Source organism: Sus scrofa, chromosome 9, assembly GCF_054392235.1.
Source record: "Sus scrofa isolate SSC_HxYL_T2T_F1_AM1 chromosome 9, Sscrofa_HxYL_maternal_Yorkshire_Landrace_v2.0, whole genome shotgun sequence".
Classification (NCBI taxonomy): domain Eukaryota; kingdom Metazoa; phylum Chordata; class Mammalia; order Artiodactyla; family Suidae; genus Sus; species Sus scrofa.
The window spans coordinates 5,131,701-5,147,191 of NC_139391.1; the positions used below are offsets into that span (position 1 = coordinate 5,131,701).

General features: G+C 39.6%; 2 protein-coding genes and 1 pseudogene across 2 annotated transcripts in view; 1 reads left to right on the forward strand and 2 right to left on the reverse strand.

Moving 5' to 3' along the window:
- LOC100737856 (olfactory receptor 51G1) overlaps positions 1-15,491 on the forward strand; it is a 204,716-nt gene that overhangs the window by 112,860 nt on the left and 76,365 nt on the right. The window lies entirely within an intron of this gene.
- Positions 1,731-2,607, reverse strand: LOC146399686 (olfactory receptor 52E2-like; annotated as a pseudogene).
- Positions 8,529-9,464, reverse strand: LOC100737670 (olfactory receptor 52J3). The gene has a single exon (XM_013989494.3). The coding sequence runs from the start codon at positions 9,462-9,464 to the stop codon at positions 8,529-8,531; it is 936 nt and encodes a 311-aa protein (XP_013844948.3).

Genomic DNA, 15,491 nt, shown 5'->3' on the forward strand with positions numbered 1-15,491 from the left:
CTTATCCTTCAGAAGGGCAAATTATTCAATCTGGTTCTTCAGAGCCCCTTCAGAGCGCACAGTGGTAACCAACATACAAATTTTAGGGAGTTTTTTTTTTTTCCTTTCCTATCTTAGGATCCCCTTCCCATTGCTGTGCTTCCTGAGACGAACCTACAGATAAACTGTATACTCCCAAGTCCTTGTCCAAGGCTACACTTTCAGGAGAACCCAAACTGTGATAGAGCATTAGTAGGGACTTGTTAGTGTATTGACATAGGAGTAGGATTGCTCAATAAAATATGGACCTATTTTCTCTCTATCTCTTTCTCTAGTTTATGTGTATGTGTGTATGTTTTTCTTGCTCTCTGAATGAGAAGCTAATTTTTCTAGAATAATTTGATTATTAGCCTATCATTTTTCCTAGTGATACACAATAAAGAAGTGCTATATATATATATATATATATATATATACACACACACACACACACACACACACTATATTTTATATGAAGTAAATGATTAAAATTGAAGTGAATCCCTTCAGGCTCAGTATGTAGGAGATTTTGTGTGTGTATGTGTTTTTACTTCGGAAGGTATATTTTCTTCTCTCTCTCTCATAAATGAAAATTTAGCTAGGAATCAACTTTGAAGTAGAGAATTATTTTTCTTCAGAATAATAAAAATTCTCAACTGGTATTTTTGTTCCCTTTAAGATTTTTGCATCAGGCTAAGTTGCCTTTTTTTTTTTTTTTACACTTTCCTGCTTATATCCCATTTTATTTTCTCTTTATCTTTGATCACTTAAACTTTTAATTCAGTTGTGGGATATGATTTTATATTACATTGTCTGTTACTATTTGAATAAACTTTTGATGTGAATAGTTATTATATATTTATCTATAAATATTTTATAAATACATGTACTTAATTAAAAGTCCCCATTTATGATATCTTTCAGTATAGCTTCTTCACCTTATTTTTCAGCTTCTCTTTCAAAAACCCTATAAAGAATAATTGAATGAGACAGTTATCTATTTTGTTTTAAACACACTGAATTTCTAGAATTTGGCTCTTTCTAGTATTTGTAAGAATGCATTTTCCTTCTGCTTGGTCCCCTGGTCTCTTTCCTTTCCTCATACCTCCTGTTTCAAAGTATTTTACTAACCTGACCGATCAACTGTTCAATAAAACCAATAAGAAAAAAGTTGTTTGGACTTTGGAAGTAAGTGAAGAACTGAACTGGGTTAGGTAAGGAGGGGACGGGCAGGGAGAGCAAGCTGTAGGAAGACACATGAAAGCGGTGGACAGAAATTTGGAGGACGGAGAGAGAAAAAAATAAAGATAAGCAGTAGAAGACGGAAGAGGAGGAGGAAGAAAAGAAGAAGGGGAGAGGGAGCTAGTCGAGCTGGAGGAAGGGAAGGAGAAGGAAATGGAGACGGGACTCTCTGGTATTCAGAGGAGAAATGGGAAAATACAGTCTGTGGCTGGAGCGCTTAGATCCCTGAGAACCGTGGACCTGTGCTCCTCTCCCGATGGTCATGTCCAGTGTCTGCTCGTCCACCTTGATATTCAGGATTCACAATTTCTTCCCTCTCTGCCCGAGTGAGGGGAAGGCCCATTCAAAAATCCTTCCCCTTAGTTATCAGGGCTGTACCTCATTTGCCCTTTTCAAGGCCTCTCCTCGCTTCTCAATGTACACGTTACCATTTAGTCTTTGTACCATATCTGGAGGAATCCATCCACTACTTATTTGGGGTGAATTTCACAGATCTGCTTGGTCCTATTTCTGTAGATGACAGGGTTGAGCTTTGGTGGGATAACCTCACAGAGACTGGCCAAAAGGACATGGATATAGCGGGGGTATTTCGTCCAGAGTGGTGTGTCGTAGAAGAGAGGAGGGCTGGGGCGTAAGAGGCCAAAGTGACACAGACGTGGGAACTGCAGGTACTGAGAGACCCGAGCCTGGCCTCACGGGAGGGGAGACGGAAACAGCAGGGAGAATTTGGACATTGGGAAGAGCCACGGCCATGACGTCAAATCCCAGGAGAGCAGTGGTCCCCAGGACCCTGATTCTTGCACAGGCCAGACGAGCGAGACCCATGTGCTCACAGTATGTGTGGGGGATGACATGGTGTCCACAGAAGGGGAACACAAAGGAAAATACACAGAGGAAGGATCTCCCAACCACCCCAAACCAGTAAGAGGTATTATTTCATTAGTAAGGAGCCTGCTATAATGAAGTGGGTTACAAATAGCTACATAATGGTCATAAGCCATGGCAAAAAGCACTACTGATTCCATGCCAGTAAAGATGTGAATGAAACATATCTGAGTGAGGCAGGCATCAAAAATGATCACCCTGAGTCTGAAGCAGAATATTCCCAGCACTTAAAGATGGTAGCTGTGGACAGTCCCAAGTCAACGATAGCCAGCATAGCCAGTCGGTAGAACATGGGCTGGGGGGAGGCTCTGCTCTGTCTGGATGACAAACAGGATGGTGAAGTGCCATCAGATACACAGCACAAAAAGGAAAGCCAATCCAGATGCGAGTGTCTTCCAGTCCTGGGAGTCCCAGCAGCAGGAAGGAGGAAGGGTGCAGCTGGGTGCCGTTGGGAAGAGGCATCTTGCTTGTGATTTTCTATGAATGTGCTTATTGCAGATGTGTGCTGACCCCGATTGGGAGGGACTGGTCTGTTACCAGGATGTGTAACAGTACTGGAAAAACAAAACACAAACATATCTTACCTGTTTATATCAACGTGAAAAACCTTGTCAATAGCCTTTTTGCCAGAATAATTGAAATTCTCCATATGAATGAAACTTATCATCGGAACTTAGTTACAGAAAACTGGATTCATTTTACAACTGTAAATCTTTGTTTCATATACACAAATGGAGGGAGGGAGGAAAGGACTAGAAAGAAGGCTATCGTGTAACGTTGAGAATGGTTTTAATGGAACTGCTTCATTGTAACACATCATTGAGTGTGTCCATGGCTTTAAAATGTGTGCTTTCTGCCAAGATCATGGTAAGATAAGAAAGGGGACAGAAGACCAAAAGTATATAGAAATAGGAACAGCTGATGCATTTACAACCACCCTGTAGCCACACAACAATTCTGTTTTTCGCAGTCAGTATAGTTTTAAATAAAGTACATAAGATATTCAACACATTGTTATGTAAAAGGCTTTGTATTAAATGATTTTGCCCAACTGTGGCTAATGTAACTGCTTCCTGAGTAGGTTTACAGTAGGCTGGGTCAAACTATGATGTTTGGTAGGTAGGTGTATTAAATGCATTGGGTTTTTGAATAGATAATCACATCATTAGAAGAAGATCTATTTATATATCTATATGTATGTATATAAATTATATATGTATATAAAATGATATGTCTCTCTATAGATAGAGATAGATATATAGATATATGTAGTTGACCCTTGAACAATGCATTGGTTGGGGCACCAACCCGCATACACTCAAAAATCCACATGTAACTTTATAGATATCCCTTCATCTCTTCGGTTCTGCAGCTGTGAATTCAACCAGCCATGGATGAGGTAGTGCTATATATAGCACATAATTCTTGAAAATAATCCATATATTAATAGAACTGCACAATTCAAACCCACGTGGTTCAAGGTTTAAGGGTCAACTATATACCTTCACTGACATACACGCATACATACATACTGTGGTGACAGTTTGCTTACTTTTGCAAATGGTGAAATGAATACAAGTAGTAGTTATACAAATGTTGTTTTAAATAAGTACTAAAAAGATGTAAGTATCTGTAAGATTGCTGTGATAAAAATGAAATATAGCTTGAATAGTATAGGATGTTTCCTAAAAGAGTCTTGAGTGATGGAGGTAATTATGAAGTGGACCCAAGATTTACTGCCTGTCTTGGCAATTTTAGCTGATAAAGGGGAGTTCTTTACAGTTGCAGGAAATGATTAGTCTTTCCGATACATGCCCCTCCAAGGAACTAGAAACTGAAAATTCTGGACCCTAAGAGACAAGTGTCACGAGCCAGTATTCCACAGGGAAATATATGAACAAAACCTTGTGACTTCTGGAGACATAACAGTACCCCCTCCAGTGTCCCTACATGCTGTCAATTGTTTATACGGAACAGTGTTTTTTTGAGTATGTATGGGGTTGGTGCTTCATCTGCATAGCACACAGCAACACTCAGAAATGCACCAGGTTACTTCTACTCTTTCTTTTTTCTTTTTATATATCTTTTAGTTACAGCCGTCTTAGCCTTCCTAGTGGAAGACACAGCCAGGATTTCTTCTTTGTTTTACTTCACTACGACACGAAACAATGAAGAAATCTTATGAGGCTGAAACACCTGACCTTATAATGATGGAAAAGATGAAAATATGAACAGGGATTAGCAAGTGACTTTTTCGCTCACTTGATATGGAACCTCATCTCATGAACCCCATTTCAGCCCCTCTCTTCACCTCAACTTTGTGACACTGCTGTCTTCTCTCTTTCTTTCCCCTCTGTGTGTCATTCTGTCTGTGGGCTGGAGAAAGCTGTGATATACTCACCCACCTGGGCACCAGAAGTGATTCTGAGCCTGCGTTGGTCTCTACCTTTTCATGTATACCCAGTTGGGAATGGGGTTTTTATCCTTTATAGGATTCTTTCCAAAGGAGAGCCTCCAAATGCAACCCTGAATCATACTGGTTAAAGACGGGAAGGCCCAGAGGCCCTGTTTGTGAGCCAGGTCCTATGCTAAGTAGAAGAATCTACCCAAGATTTGTGCCCTCCTCTAGGGTTAAGGATACCTGTATCAGAAGCAGTGATGCGCATCTGAGCCCATGGGATGAACCAGCTCTGCACCTTGCCTGAAAGACAGAACACTGCAAATCATGAGGACGCAACCCCTCAAAGACACTATGTTAATGTGATTGAGCCCACGCACCACGGATTCTAACTGGCTGTGTCCCCGTGCAAGGCCACCCATTTACCAGTTATGTGACGTTAAGCAGAATCATTAGTTTCATTAAAATCTAATATCATTGCATAGAAATGGGGGATAAAGAGGTATTTACTATATGTGGTCTATGTAACATTTAACATGTTGTTTGGCTAACAGCATGTCTTTTACACTTTAGTATTAATAGTATGTATTAATATTAAATTTAATAATAAATAGAAAAGTCCACTAGCTTTGTGGATTATGCCCATTTATTTTATTTCAAATAAATTCCCTCATGTTTCATCATGGACTCAAAATAGACTTGAGTTCCCAAATGCAATTTAAGGTGCCACCAAGTAATTCTGGGTTGCCTTCTCCATTTACCAGGAAGTTCATTCTTCTGTGGGACACCCACACCTCCACAGCAACCCAAGCCACTGCATCTGATTCTTAGCCCACTTTGCCACAATGGGAACTCTGAAAGTTCATCCTTATACTTCTTATCAGAGCCTTCATAATCTTGAGTATGATACTTATTATAAAGAACTTCAGGCCTCTCTAAAATGTTTGTATTTGATAATTCTTTAAAAAAAATTTTATTGGAGTATAGTTGATTTACCATGTTGTGCCAATTTCTGCTATACAGCAAAGAGACTCGGTTATATATACCTAATACAAAATAAACATATATAATTTCTTTTTAAAAATATTCTTTTCATCTTGGTCTATCCCAGGAGATTGGACACAGTTCCCTGTGCTGTAAGACCTTGCTGTTTATCCAATCTAAATGTAATAATGGTTTGCGTCTACTAACTCCAAACTCCTGAGAACACTTACTATAAAAATATTTTAAACATAATAGATAAACTTTTTTTAAAGCTGGGAAATCACTGTCCAGCTCAAATAATAAAAATAGATTAAAGTCGTTGAAGTATACTGGCTACCTTTATTTCTCATTTTCTCAACAAATCCAACTGCCATTTCATACTTTTGAATGTACTTCCTTTTTTTTTTTTTTTTAGCTTTATTACACGTGAAAAGTTCATTAAGAAGTGGAAACCACTATTTGGCATTGACTAAGTCCATGTTTACATGCTCTAAAAACCAAACTCCAATAAAATATTGCCCAACTGGCAAAGCAATGTAAGGAAAATCAGACTGATCTTAGTTGCCTTATGCAAGGGCCAATGTAAGCTTTTAAAGAAAAAGAGACCACAAAAGCCAAACCATCTTTTTTAGATTCTGTTTTCTCTTTTACTTTTGGTCTGCAATTCTTTGACAGCCTAGTGATCTCTGATTTAAAATGATTTGCAGTTGCTAGTGTTATGCAGCTCTGTTAGTTACTCTAAGATACTGTTGACCAAATTATGTGTTCATCATCAAAAAAACCCTGAAAATTTCAAATCCTGTGATGTTCCATTTTACTTTTTAAATAAGCTCCATTTTTGAAATTTTATTTTCTAAATGTTTTCAATTATTTTTTATTTTTGATTTTTTTATTATAGCTTTTTTACAGTGTTCTATCAATTTGATACTGTACAGCAAGGTGACCCAGTCACAGATACATGTACACATTCTTTTTTCTCACATTATCATGCTTCATAAGTGACTAAATATAGTTCCCAGTGCTATACAGCAGGATCCCACTGCTTATCCATTCCAAAGGCTGTAGTGTGCATCTGTTAACCCCAAATCCCCAGTCCCTCCCACTCCCTCCACCTCTCTCTTTGCAACCACAAGTCTGTTCTCCATGTCCATTATTTTCTTTTCTGTGAAAAGCTTCATTTGTGCCCTATATTAGATTCCAGATATAAGTGAAATCATATTGTATTTGTCTTTCTATTTCTAACTTACTTCACTTGGTATGAGACTCTCTAGTTCCATCCATGTTGCTGCAAAACTGGCATTATTTTGTTCTTTTTTAGAGCTGAGTAGTGTTTCATTGCATGTAAATACCACATCTTCCTAATCCAGTCATCTGTCAGTGGACATTTGGGTTGTTTCCATGTCCTGGCTATTGTGAATAGGGCTCCAACTAACATGCGGGTGCATGTGTCTTTTCCAAGGAAAGTTTTGTCCAGATACATGCCCAGTAGTGGGAGTGCTGGGTCATATGGTAGTTCTATGTAAAGTTTTCTAAGGTATCTCCATACTGTTCTCCATAGTGGTTGTACCAGCTCACATTCCTACCAACAGTGCACGAGGGTTCCCTTTTCTCCACATCTCCTCCAGCGTTCATTATTTGTGGACTTATTAATGATGGCCATTCTGACGGGTGTGAGGTAGTACCTCATTGCAGTTTTGATTTGCATTTCTCTAATAATCAAGATGCTGAGCATTTTTTTCCTGTGCTTTTTGGCCATTTGTACATCTTCTTTGGAGAAATGTCTATTTAGGTCTTTTGCCCATTTTTCCATTGGGTTGTTGGCTTTTTTGCTGTTGAGTTGTACAAGTTGCTTATATATTCTAGAGATTAAGCCCTTGTCTGTTGCATCATTTGACACTATTTTCTCCCATTCTGTAAGTTGTGTTTTTGTTTTCTTTTTGGTTTCCTTTGCTGTGTTAAGTTGATTAGGTCCCATTGGTTGATATTTGCTTTTATTTTTGTTGCTTTGGGAGACTGATCTTAGAAAATATTTGTAAGGTTGATATCAGAGAATGTTTTGCCTATGTTCTCTTCTAGGAGTTTGATGGTATCTTGTCTTATATTTAAGTCTTTCAGCCATTTTGAATTTATTTTCATGCATGGAGTGAGGGTGTGTTCTAGTTTCATTGACTTGCATGCAGCTGTCCAGGTTTCCCAGCAATATTTGCTGAAAAGACTGTCTTTTTCCCATTTAATGTTCTTGCCTCCTTTGTCAAAGATTAATTGACCATAGGTGTCAGGGTTTATTTCTGGGTTCTCTGTTCTGTTCCATTGGTCTTTATGTTTGTTTTGGTACCAGTATCACACTGTCTTGATGACTGTGGCTTTGTAATATTGCTTGAAGTCTGGAAGAGGTATGCCTACTGCTTGGTTTTTGTTCCTCAGGATTGCTTTGGCACTGCTGGGTCTTTTGTGGTTCCATATAAATTTTTGGATTGTTCGTTTCAGTTCTGTGAAAAATGTCATGGGTCATTTGATAGGGATTGCATTGAATCTGTAGATTGCTTTGGGTAGTATGGCCATTTTTACAATATTGATTTTTCCAATCCACGAACATGGAATATCTTTCCATTTCTTTACATCTTCTTTAATTTTCTTGATTAATGTTTTATAGTTCTCAGAATATAAGTCTTTCACCTCCTTGGTCAGGTGTATTCCCAGGTATTTGATTTTTGGGGGTGCAATTTTAAAAGGTATTGTGTTTTCGCATTCCTTTTCTAATATTTCATTGTTAGTGTACAGAAATGCGACTGATTTCTGAATGTTAATCTTATATCCTGCTATGTTGCTGAATTTGTTGATCAGTTAAAGTAGTTTTTGGGTTGTGTCCTTAGGGTTTTCTATATAGAGTATCATGTCATCTGCACACAGTGACAGTTTTACCTCTTCTATTGCTATTGGGTGCCTTTTATTTCCTTCGTTTGTCTGATTGCTGGGGCTAGAACCATTACAAGCCAAGTCCTTACCTTTTAACAAAGACACGGAGCACTGGCTCTCGTATCTGTTTGGTCCGCACCCCGTAAATGATGGGGTTGAGGGAGGGTGGGACCACCAAATAGAGGTTGGCAACCAGAATGTGCACATAGCGTGGGACGTTGTGTCCAAATCGGTGCGTAAGGAAAGAGAAGACCGAGGGGATATAGAAAACACAGATGACCCCAACATGAGAACCGCACGTGCTTAGGGCCTTCAGCCGTGCTTCTTGGGAGGGAAGGCGGAAGACCGCACGGAGAATGTGCACATAGGAGATGCCGACAAGGACTAGGTTCAGGAGAAAGAGAGCGACCACAAAGAGCCCGTAGATACCGTTGATACGGATGTTTCCACAGGACAGTTTGGCGATGCCCATGTGCTCGCAGTAGGAATGAGGTATTACGTGAGCCTGACAAAATGGTAGGCGGTAGATGAGATAGATCATGGGAAGTGTAAGCAGAACTGGACGGAGTACAATGCACAAACTGATGCCCCCCAGAGCTCGGGGTGTCAGGATGGTGGTGTAGTAGAGTGGAGCACAGATGGCCACGTAACGGTCGAAGGCCATGGCCAGTAGGACCTCGGCCTCCATGCCAGTGAAAGCGTGGATCAGGAACATCTGGGCCACACAAGCTCCAAAGTGAATCTCATGCGCGTCCAGCCAGAAGATAGCCAGCATGCGGGGCACAGAGGTTGTCGAGAGGGCCAAGTCAGTTGTTGAAAGGATGGCCAGAAAGCAGAACATGGGTTCCCGGAGGGCCTGCTGCGTCTTGATGACCAGCAGAATTGTGGCGTTGCCCAGTAAAGCCACGAGGTAGACGGAGCAGAAAGGCAGGGAGATCCAGGCATGGCCCTCTTCCAGACCTGGGATTCCAATGAGGAAAAACGTGCTTGGGTGAAAAACGCTCCTGTTGTGATAAAACATCCTTCCAAATAACAGAGCAAGAGAAGCTGTTGCTCCTAGAAGGAATAAAAAAATATGTCAATAAGAAATGGTTATGAAAGTGTCTAGCTTAGTGTTTCAATATGTAGTGAAAATGAAGAAGTTTGCTGTTTGTAAGGACCTATGAAATTTTTTTAAGAATTCTAAATTGAGGCATAGTCCTTCATATGGTCCAGTCTCAAAGAACATAATACTTATACAGATTTAATTCTGTTTTTTAACATGTAAGGTTTATCAGCAAGCCCGAGGCAGAATTATAAGACACAGAACATAGCATTAAGTATAGAGTGATTTAGTAACCCCCACACCTTTTGTGAAATCCCTGTCTGAAGAGGGACACTTGAAACATCAAGGATACGTGTATGGAAATGCGGACATAACTCAAAAGAAGACAGGCAGATGAGAAAATAAAGCCACAGGCAAAAATGTACAAGACATTTCCATACTTAGACAGTGCAGAAATTCACTAATGATGCATTCATCATTTATTGACTTAGAGAAAATACCAAGATCAAACCTAATCTCCTGTCAAAAAGACATCAATACAATATCTGAGATACACATTATCGCAAACAAAACTACATAACATTCTGGGATGCCTGCCCAAGAGCAGACACAGGCTGGTCTTACACCGCTGTACTTGAAAGAATCCAGAAAGGACGGTAATATACAAAGATAGTAATAGACCCCTGTGAATTTTCCCTGATGTCTGTATTTTCCAGACATACAGGAAATGGAATTTCACAGTGGCTCATTTTAGAATGCTGTGACTGTGGTGGTTTCCAGGGTACTCGAAACCTTCTTCGTTCACTCTCCACTCTACACCAGTTCCTCCGAGAAGAGCTTCTAATTTCACTGCTGCTGCAGACCTCGCATGCACTAGGTTCACTTCTGCCTGATTAAGACACTGGACATGTGGGTAGAGGGAAACCTAGAAGCCTTCGAGTCATCATGGAGCTGGGGATGGCGATTTTGAGCATCACAAAACTGTCTGGAGTAACAAAGTCTAATGGGAGAGAGAGGTACTTTCTGCACTTGTCTAAAGAAGAGTGTTTTGGCAATGCCTTCTACATGATGGAGAAGCAGTCAGGGGCCAGATTCATAAACTCAAACAATGAAGTAAGGCACTTTCTCTGGGTATCAACTTGAAGCAGACTGGTTCAAGGTCAGATAAAGTAGCTTGGATGTCTGTTTTTATCTTTGGATAAAATATGAATGAGTCCATATTTCCGTAGGAGATATATCAGGTTGAAAAAATAAAATACATGTTATATACATTCTGAAGTTGGGGAGTGTGTGTGTGAGAGAGACAGAGAGAGATAGAGAGAGAGGGAGCTATATTTTGCAATTATGCCTTTATTTGTGTTTTTTAAAAACTGAAACCTCCAAGTAATTGCCCTTGGGCGCTGGCAGGGTACTGGCCAAGAGCAAGCTTTCTAGACATTGCGATGCCTTCCTTGGGTTCATCTCTGGAAATAAACTCTCAGTAACATGCCACTGCTCACCTTTGAGTTTCCCCATGCTTCCATTAAGCATTCCATCCCTATAACCTGTAGCTGAAATAGAAATTCTGCTTTATTAACCAACTATATAACCATTTTGTAAATAAATTTCAAATGCCCTGAATCTTCTATATATCTTTAGATAACCCATCTCCATTGAAAGCTTGTAAGGCTTTCCCCCACCATTCAATTTGGAAATTGGACGACTGCGTCACGCAGATCATATCAAGGTAGTAGTTCTCAGCCACCTCTGATCGTGTCTGTTTCATTTGACTACAGCACATACCTAAGTCAAGAGAAAATTCACATGTGATGCTTCATTCTTCCACTGGAGTATAGAGATGCAAAAGAAATTTCAAGCAGTAAAGTTCTACATCTGTTTTTTTATACAGTCCAAAGAGAGTAGTTTTATATTAAGGTTCTAGCCACTTAGAGCCTTGGGAAAAAAAATGAGTTAATTCAGTTTTCTGTTATAAACGGTGCCATGGGATTAAAGCCTCTGAGATTGCCTGCAGAACTCTTAGACTGATTTAGAAAAACAGGAGCTGAAGAGAAAATACTGTGGGTAGAATTTGTATAGAGAAAATTATAAATGTGGAGCAAAAACACAAATATTATTTACATATGGCATAGAGGGAAACATTTTTATTACCCTGGATAGAATTTGTATAGAGAAAATTATAAATGTGGAGCAAAACCACAAATATTATTTACATATGGCATAGAGGGAAACATTTTTATTACCCCGCAGGTAAGATTTTGCAGTCAATTCATGAGTTGCTGTTTCCTAGATAAAATAATCCTTGATCCGTAGCCTAAGTTCAGACATAATAACCTAACATAGGAGACCCTCTTTGTAGCCTCCGCTACCCCATCCCCCTTCCCTGACCAGAGATTTTAGGTTCATCCGATGCTTAATTGTAGAGATTCCAGTGCATGAGTGGTTGGTCCCACTTTCCTCTGTTTATGATTTTTCCTCCTAGTCTAACCCTTTGACAGTTACCCATATCTATATTACAGAGGTCAGAGGGATTCAGTGGTAAAAATAGGCCACCCCAGAATTAGTCTGACTGAGTTCCGATGCTGGATTCCCCATGTCCTGGCTCTATTACCACGAGTGACTTACTGATTATTTCTGTCTCGGTTTTTCAACTGGAAAAGTAGAGACGATCATAGTGCCAGCAGCATAGGGTATTTTGAAGGGTAGGTTAAGTGGTGAATGCCAGCCTTTTCGTACAATACCTTCCACATTTTAAGTGGTTTCTTAAAATGAAGTTGTGCTCACTGCACCATCTTCATAAACCTTTGACCTGTGTAAATCATGCTAGGAAATCTTTCATGCTGCTAAGTCTATGACATTGGTCTAAATCTTCTCATTTACATTAAACATTTCTCCTTAGTTTGTAGTCAAATGTATACATATTTCTTATTCTCACTAGAATAATTTCGAATGGAATAATTATTATCTCTCTTTGCTGCATCCTTAAGCTGACATCTTTGATAATACTTAAGAAGAAGCATCATCAGTGTAAGTAAGATATAAAGCATAGACTACAAGGCATGAAGTTAAATCCTTCTTTTGGTTCTTGTCTTTCCATTTATATCACACAAACCTTAAAGTTGAATCTCTGGAAATTTAAGAGTTCATACATATCAAATACTTACATGTGTATGTTAAATGTATATACACATGTATATGTATGCATTATATTCAAATATGTATATTCAATATATTTTTGAATGCATGTATTGAATATTACATTTTCTGGGAGATCACACACACACACGTACACACGTATATCAATGTCTGTGTGTGTGTGTGGTATCCACTATGCATATTTGTATTCTTGTGAACTCAGTAACGTGCGACTATCTCATTACCAAGTGTACTTTGATTCTTCTCATTTATCTTGTGCTGACTTAGACCTCATTTTTCTTAATCCTTATTCAGTAAAGTATATTACTGAGGTTGAATCTCTATGATGGTTTGTATTCTTCCAAGTTGTATTACTTATGTACAGATAGATGCTACTACTCAAATATTAGATTTATCTGACAGAGATTTTGCAGCAGGAATAAAAATCTATTAAAATTCTCTTGAAACAGAAGGTGTGGCTGAAATGGCAAAGTGGGAAGACTCTGAGCTCACCTTCTCCCATGGGCATACCAAAATTACAACTTCTTGCAGAGCTGCTATTTATAAGAATGACCTGAAGATGAGCAGAAAGTATTTTCCAAAACTAAAGATTAAAAAAAAAAAAAGAGCCACCGTAAGATGAGTAGGAGGGGAGGAGATGACAAACAGGAGGAGTATCACATCCTCAGTGGGTCCTCCCCAAGGAATGAGGGACCTAAACCCCACAATGGGCTCCCAACCCAGGAGTTCTACACTGACGAGGAGCCGCTAGAGTCTGGCTTTGAACATCAGAAGGGCTTAACTTTGGGAGAAGTAGAGGGCTATAGGAAAGAGGACGACTCTGCTCTTAAAAGGCATGCACAAAATCTCATGTTCTCTGTGTCCCAGGCAACTGGGCCTGCCCTGGGACAGAGGAGTTCACAGCAGCCATTCTTAGGAACTCATCCTATGGTAATGACCAAGGCATCAGCAAGCAACATTCTGGAATGGTTGCTCTAGCCTGTTAGTGCCAGGGGCTTGCCCTGTCTCCCCATAGGCCTCCAACAGCCACATGCCTCTGGCCACACTACCAGCTGCGTGGGGATCCTACCCCACATATCATCCTGCCCATAGCCCCCATGTGCTGCCTGGTCAGAGAGCCAATCAATCAGAGGGTCTATCCCAACCTCAGCAGGCATGCAACCCCCCACGAGCCAGGACAGCACCTCCAAAGAGTTAGGGAGCTAGCCCTGTTGACTGAACCCCCCCACAACAGAAACATGCCCATGCGCACCGCCCACATACGGGGTGTGGCTAGAGGGGAGCATGCTCTGGTAGCCAGTGGAGAGCATCTCTGGTGACCAGCGGGGAGCATCTCTGGTGACCAGTGGGGAGCATGCTCTTGGGCCCCATAGGTTGTCTTCATTTTTTTTTCCTTTGTCTTTTTAGGACTGCACGCATGCACATGGAAGTTCCAGGCCAGGGGTCAAATCAGAACTGTAGCTGCTGGCCTATGCCACAGCAGCGACAGATCTAAGCCATGTCTGTGACCTACACCAAAGTTTGCAGCAATGGCAGATCCTTATCCCACTGAGCAAGGCCAGGGATCAAATCAGCGTCCCCATGGATATCAGTAGGGTTCGTTACTGCTGAGCCACAACAGGAACTCCCCCATATGTCATCTCCCACATAAGGCGGTTGTGTTAGTAAATGGAATTTTCAACATAGTAAAGATATAAATTCTCCCCAAACTGAAGTATATTTTAATTTTTATCAAAACATAAGCAGGGATGTTTTTGTAGATATTGACAAGATTATTGTACATTTTGTATAGAAAGATTCAGGTCTTTATACAACTAAAACATTTTGACAAAGTGAAAAAGTAGGAGGAATCAGTTTACCTGATGTTGAGCTTAACTACATACCTGCAGGAATTAGACAATAAGCTATTAGTGGAAGGATAAATACATAGATCGATGAAACAGGGCAGATAACTCACAAGTAGATCTACATAAATAAGCTGAAATAATTGACAACGATGAAAAAGCAAAGCAATGGAAGAAGGATAGCCTTTCAACAAATGTTCCAGGAGCACTGTGGCATCCGTAGGCAGAAAAATTAACTTTAAACCTTAAATATTATACAGGAAGCTTAAGCCAATGTGGGTCATAACATAAATGTAAAACTTTAATATTTTTAAAATTGCAGAAGAGAAAACCTTAGAGACCCAGGCCTACACAGAGTAGAACTCACCAGTGACGCCATCCGGACCTGGAATTTTCATTGTGGGAAATAGTTGATGACCAGTTCAATGTATTTATATTGAAAATATCTATTCAGGTTTTATCTTTCTTCTTGAATTATCTATACAGATAGGTTGAGATAAACCAAATCCAACAGATTTCAGTGCTAGGCAACCTGTACTATAGAAAATGCTGAAGGACTACTACCGGCTAATGGAGTCTGACAAATGTTAAGTGGATCCAAATAAAGATAGGAAGATGAGTGGAAATTTTGAATAACTGTGTTCTGTATTTAAAACGTAGGATGAGCTTTGTGCACAAAAATTCTATTACTGTTCTTAATGATTGTAGAAACAAAATAGTTAAATATTCATAATCATATATCCACTCAAAAGTATTGTTTCCAAGAAAAACAGTATTAAGAGTCTACACATAATGTACACACTTTTCTTTATAAGTGTATCTATCAAAATATGTAAAACAGTATGTGATATAATTCCAATAATAGAAGTCAGTCATACCAAACAACATGTTTTGAACTAGCAAAATGTTTTGGGGTCACTGCAATACAGATAACATTATTGCCTCTCATTCTAATGTAGGGAGTTTAAAATGTTTAAATAATGACCATACAACACTTTAACAATAC

Coding starts and splice junctions, on each gene's coding strand:
- LOC100737670 (XM_013989494.3), bottom strand. CDS start 9,464: ATGTTTTATCACAACAGGAGCGTTTTTCACCCAAGCACGTTTTTCCTC.